The sequence below is a fragment of the Hevea brasiliensis genome, unplaced genomic scaffold (assembly GCF_030052815.1).
Source record: "Hevea brasiliensis isolate MT/VB/25A 57/8 unplaced genomic scaffold, ASM3005281v1 Scaf5, whole genome shotgun sequence".
Classification (NCBI taxonomy): Eukaryota; Viridiplantae; Streptophyta; class Magnoliopsida; order Malpighiales; family Euphorbiaceae; genus Hevea; species Hevea brasiliensis.
This window is the reverse complement of record NW_026615028.1, coordinates 2,012,870-2,018,869: the sequence shown is the minus strand read 5'-3', so window position 1 is coordinate 2,018,869 and position 6,000 is coordinate 2,012,870. Positions and strand designations below refer to the sequence as shown.

At 28.0% G+C, this 6,000-nt stretch overlaps 1 protein-coding gene across 1 annotated transcript; it reads right to left on the bottom strand.

The window, feature by feature from the left end:
• Positions 1-1,997: 1,997 nt before the first annotated feature.
• Positions 1,998-5,171, bottom strand: LOC110659112 (uncharacterized). Its single transcript, XM_021816967.2, has 6 exons — positions 4,988-5,171; positions 4,836-4,886; positions 4,370-4,421; positions 4,011-4,069; positions 2,632-2,677; positions 1,998-2,458 (listed from the first exon to the last, which is right to left on the bottom strand). The coding sequence occupies exons 1-6, from the start codon at positions 5,060-5,062 to the stop codon at positions 2,331-2,333; spliced, it is 411 nt and encodes a 136-aa protein (XP_021672659.2). The 5' UTR covers positions 5,063-5,171; the 3' UTR covers positions 1,998-2,330.
• Between the last annotated feature and the right edge of the window lie 829 nt (positions 5,172-6,000).

Here is a 6,000-nt window from a genome sequence, read left to right as displayed (position 1 = left end):
GAAATATTAAAATTAAACTAATAATTTTCAAATAAAAATATAAGATAACACCAAATATATATAGTGTTGGCACTGAGTAAGGATAGCTTAGTGGGTCAGTATCCTGCCCAGGTTCTTTTGATCCATAGCACTTAGACTGTTATGTTATAAAATGTTAAAGTTATACTTTTGCTAAAAGTTTAAACTTTTGGTACGGTGGTAAATACTAGATCCTATAATTGATATCACAACTAAGGTAATGGGTTTGAATAACCGGCAGGTACTAAGAGTGGATTGTTAGCATTTGAGTGGAGATAACTTAGTGAGTTAGCATCCTGCCCAAATTCTTTTGGCCCATAGCATTTGGGCTGCTATATTATAAGGAATTAGAGTTGTGTCTCTATTAAAAGTTTAAACTTTTGGTATGGTAATATGCAATCCATCCTATACATAATAAGTTATATAATATTTTTATCCAAATTATAAAATAACAGCAAATCAACGAGTGTAATATGAGTTAGGATTAATATAACCTAAACTAAGAGCACAAAACTACATAATTTTTTGTTTTAAAGAAATTCTTTATTATATTTACATTCAACTATTTAAAGTTAAAATTTTGTTAAATAATACATAATTTTTACTAATTTAAAATTTAATTTAAAATAATAAGTATTAAAAATAAATTTAATTTTAATATAGTAAATACCGTTTATAAAAATTTTGTAAATTATAATCCAAAACTTTTTCAAATTAAAAATAACTAATATAATATTCAACTTAGTGAATTCAATTATTAGCGTTGATTCTTAAATATAGTTTTGGCTCATATTTTTCACCATGACCACATACCTCACAAAATATTTTATTTGGATCACACTACTGACATTTTAAGTGAGTCATAATTCAATCTCATAAAATAACATATACATGAATTAAATCACTTCATAACATATATTTTAATAAATATATTTTACTGTCTTATACTTATTTTTCAATTATATAATTTTTAAGAAGAAAGTATACTACATGATGATGAAAATGTGATTTAATAAGATAATTAATGACTATAAAGTGATTTAATATATTTCTAATTAAAATAATAAAAGTTAATATTAAGTTACATATATATACTTATAATTAATAATAAATTAAGTTATATATATAACAATCTTAATTGCATATAATATATAATTTTATTGAAACTATGTAATATATTTAAAATATATGAAAAATACATATGTATAAAATCAGTTCTTTGATTCAGTTTTTATTCGGTTCGATTTTAGTATGATTCCAATTTAATTCTTGATGAAAAATCAGAACGGAACCAAATAGTAAAATAACTTCAATTTGGTTTGATTTCTACAATAACCATTTTTTTTTTTTTATATTATGGTTCAATTCAATTTAGTTATACAGTTTAGTTCGAATCTCCCACAAACTATGCACAACCCTAAGTGTGATGCACTATTGAATGATAAAATTAGGAATTATACTCATTATAGAATTAGGATGTTTAGAGTTTTATTATTTACGAATTTTATTATTTATTAGATTTAGTTTAAGTTTGTTTAAGATTTCAATTCAATTCTAATTAGAAATCCTAAATAAATTTAAATTAAATTTAATTATAATAATAAATTTAATAATAATTAAATTTCTAAATAATAAAATTTTAAACTTCCTAATAAATATAATTATTCCTCATTTTAATCCTCATCCAATAATGAAACCGTTGTTCACGGCAACAACATCGTCCATTGTCTAAAGCCGCATTTTCCTAAATTCAAGTTTTAAAAAAAAAAATTATCCTCAGATTTATATTCGTAGTTTTCCCATCCTTATTTATGAAAATATTATATATTTTAATGAATTATATATAAATATTAACTCATATTTATGACTGATAATATAATAAAATTTGTTAAAAATAATAAAAAATATTATTATTATCATTTTATAATCCAAATATCTAGTAATAATAATAATAATAATGAACGCTCAAAAACGCCATATAAAAAATTGAAAATGAAAATTTAGAATAATCAAAAGACTAAATGTTCTCACAGTTTTCATTGTGCAAAATAATATCTATCTAATTTTCAATTTCGGTACTATATCATGAAAAACATGAAGTAGATACTATAAATATGCATACGAAGTAGTAGATATCGACAGCGACAAATTTCATAATGAACTGATATTAATTTGCCCATAGCAGATCACGAAGGCTTACAAAGCCCCTCACAGTGGTGTACACATACAAAAGCAGCCCTCTGTCTCTCTCTCTCTCTCTCTCTCTCTGCATTGACACCACTGTATATCACTGCATGTATACGTGTTATCTCTCACAAAGTAGAGGAACTTCTGGAGCCATGCATCTTCTGATCATGTGATGGAGGAGGAAGTGAAGGAGATGACACCGCTGCATGGTAAGAAGATGAAGCAAGTTGGGCTAGCGCTGGAACAGCACCACCTGTAGATTTCCAAGCCATTAGTAATTTCAACATGCACCTTTTAAGTCCAAGCAAAAAACTGTGAGGCAGAGAGATCTCCCCCTTCCCCATAGTTGTCCACACTCACATGCCTCCCTCGCCTCACTCGCCCACCTATTGAGCGATAGAAAAATTCATGGAGAATATTACTGACCTGCTAAACCCGCGCAGGCAGAAGAGAATACTATTACAGGTGGTGCCTGCATATGCACAAAGAACTTTAGCGAGAAATAATTTCACAGAGAAAAATATAGGACAAAGTACACAGTTCACTGAAATTTTGCCCATATGTGCTATTAGCATACAAAGGCCCATGAAAGTCAGAAATGAATAAATGAAGATGGATGAATAAGCATACAAGATTACAAAAAGGACAATCCCTGAGGTTGCCCAATGGATGAAATGTGTATGCACACAAATAACACAGTTTACTGAAACTTGGGATCCCAACACAGAGATCTTAAGTTCAAACCACTATAAAGAAGAATGGTTGTTTATGGAACAGATAGAGCTACCTCAAATTGGCCAGCCAAACATCAGAAATAATTAAAATTAAAGATAATTACCTATTTCATGCATGAAGCATAATCAAATTGCTTCCGAGCATTATGTTACAGGAAACCTCATATATGCAAGCATCCATGCCTTTAATCAGAAGGCTTATTCCTCATGGACTAAATTGAAATGCCCAAGGCCTCTTATACTAATGGACATAGAGCTTACCTTCTTGGTTGATTGGGTGAGGTCCTCAGTTTACTGGTTAATGGAAATTGGAATGTTCTCTATTCTCTCTTTTCTCTTTTTAAAGGTGAAAAAAGGAAAACTTTTTTCACATTATTAAACTTCATATTGTACCAACAAGCCAACTATTTTAGTTAATTAAGTCGGCCTTTAAATCCTAGAAAACATAGTCCAGACTTTTTTTTTGTTTAAAAAATATCTTTAACATTTTTGTAGATGTGTTATACACCATAAATATCACAATTTTAACATTTCTTAGTGTTTATACTGATTTTAATTAGGTATCATGCACCCCAGACGACCAAGGGCACCAAAGTTATTGTTCATGATGCCCTACTACCAATGCAAGTTTCAGAACTTAACCTAGATGATGGGTCTGGACAATGGACGTAATAACAAGGCTTCAGTGAACCAATGCAATAGCCAGAAATGCAAGAGAATCTCAAGGTCATACTCATGAGTTAATGCAAATAACATGAGGACGGATTGAAACAAGTATTCATCCCAATTTGCAGCCCAAACTGTACATCAATCAACAATTAGTTTCAAGAACACTTAAAGCTGCTCATGAAAGGACCATATATATCAACTGCAAGACTGTCACTCTGACAACTTTTTATCTGCAAGGTTGTGTGCTCATTCATCAAGATTTTGGTGAAAAGCATATACTTTTATTCAACATGAAAGCATATAAGCACCAAACCAACACAAGAAGAACAAGATGCAGGAGGAGAACAAAAAGCTCATGAATAAGGAGCACAAGAAAAAAAAAAAAGGCTCGTGTAAACTTACGCCAATGAGGAAATGCACCCACATTGGTCCTTTTACCCACTTCCGAACAACTGGCATCACTGCATCAACCAACATACACATCAGCAAATAACAAAAAGCCCCCGTGATTGATTTAATATCAAAGTCCATGAATCAGACGAATATCCTCAAAGTTGAATAAAAAACGCAGTAATAGTATAAACTATGGCACATATGTTACAAACATTATTTTCGCAATTAAATAAGAGAGAAAAGAAGGATACACCACAACGGCTCCAAGCTTTAAGGTTTAAGAGATTCATGTTTTCATGAAGGAAGATAATCCAAAAAATATCAACTTAAATAAATAAACAACAGATAAGAAAGACACATGAAAATACCATGGTTGAATCCATAGAATGCGCTCGTTGTACCACCAACAGCAGAACCAATCTATACCACAATAAAAAATTAAAAAAAAAAAAAGAAAGAAAACATAAACCCCAACACCAAAATCATTAATAAAAACCGTAATTACTTAAATACATGTCACCAGAAGCTCAAAAATCAAAACTTCACAAATATTCATAGTTCAAATAAGACAGAATACCTCCTTTCTTTTTTTTTGTGAGAACCAGACATAATACAAATTACAATATTATATGAAACGATTAGTATGTCAATAGGAGCAACACCGATAAACATAAATTAGCCATATCTCCGAAAACCGTTCGCATAGATTCTTACAAGCCAATCATGGATTCAAACCCCTACACCTGCATACCCACCTCTCAACATTCAAAATACAAATTCACAATTGAGAATTTACACTGCCAAACAATATATATAAAGACTAAAGAGAAAAACCATGGAAAAGCTATCTCTGATTAGAGGTGGAATAGTCCAATCGCTAGTTTCCTGAAAACAAAATCACAAAAATCTCAAAATTCATAGTACGAATCAGTTGATTGAACAATCAATAGCTAAATAAACGGATAGATGGTGAATAGAAAGAGTACCATCTCCTTGGAAAGAGGGCCTGCACAATGATGGCATCGCAATTTGCTTTGAAGGTTCGATTCCGAATCCGCCATGCCTAAACACCTTCACAAAACAACCCTCTACGAAGAGACCCGGTGGCGCTTACCGTAATACTGTTTCGGCTCTTTGTTAATGATAATACTCTGAAAAGCATCGAAACGACACCTTTATATACGCTCAATATGTGTAGCTGCAACTTAAAAAAAAAAAAAAATCGAGTTTATAAATAAAAAAATTTTTGGTTTATTTATAAATTAAAAAATTATTTAAATTATCTAAAACCAACAGAAAATATTTTTAATTAATAAAGGTGAGCCTGAATTTACCCATTAATTCTCCAAAAAGTTTTTAGATTTTAATTTTAATTTAATTTTGTTTCAATTTTTAAAATTTTTTTAATTAAAAACCAAGTTAACTCAAAATCAAATTAGATAATTTCAGTTTAATTTAAATATGATTCATTTATTTTTTTAATTAAACATCAATTTAATTAATTTAAATCGATTTTAATTTTAAATTTGCTCATAATCGAATTTAATTTTAAGAGATTAAATTATTTTTAAATACTCATTAATCAAACACTTAATTTTTTATTTTAAATTAATTTATAAATTAAAAATAAATAATTAAAATAATGACTCTGAATTAATTTTAAATTTGATTAAAATTTATATTAAATTATTCAAAATTCAATCACTATACGGATGCTAATTAAACTCATTTTAACTTCGATTTTAATAAATAATTTATATAAAAATATTTTTTTATTTCTAATTTATATTTAAAAATAATAATTTTATAAAATATTTCAATTTTATTTATTTTAAACATAAAATATAAATTTATAAATATTATTTTAAAAATATATTATATATTTAATTAATTATTTATATAAATAAATTCAAATGATAAATATTCACTATATAAATTTTAAATTTAATATAAATATTTTTTTTAAACTCAAAATTCATTTCAACTTTAATTACATATT

Bases quoted from the DNA above. Each gene is read 5' to 3' on its own strand.
- LOC110659112 (XM_021816967.2), bottom strand. From the start codon at position 5,062: ATGGCGGATTCGGAATCGAACCTTCAAAGCAAATTGCGATGCCATCAT. The intron at 4,887-4,987 runs GTACTCTTTCTA...TTTTGTTTTCAG, and splicing joins GCCCTCTTTCCAAGGAGATG to GAAACTAGCGATTGGACTAT. The intron at 2,678-4,010 runs GTAAGTTTACAC...GTGCATATGCAG, and splicing joins GGGTGCATTTCCTCATTGGC to GCACCACCTGTAATAGTATT.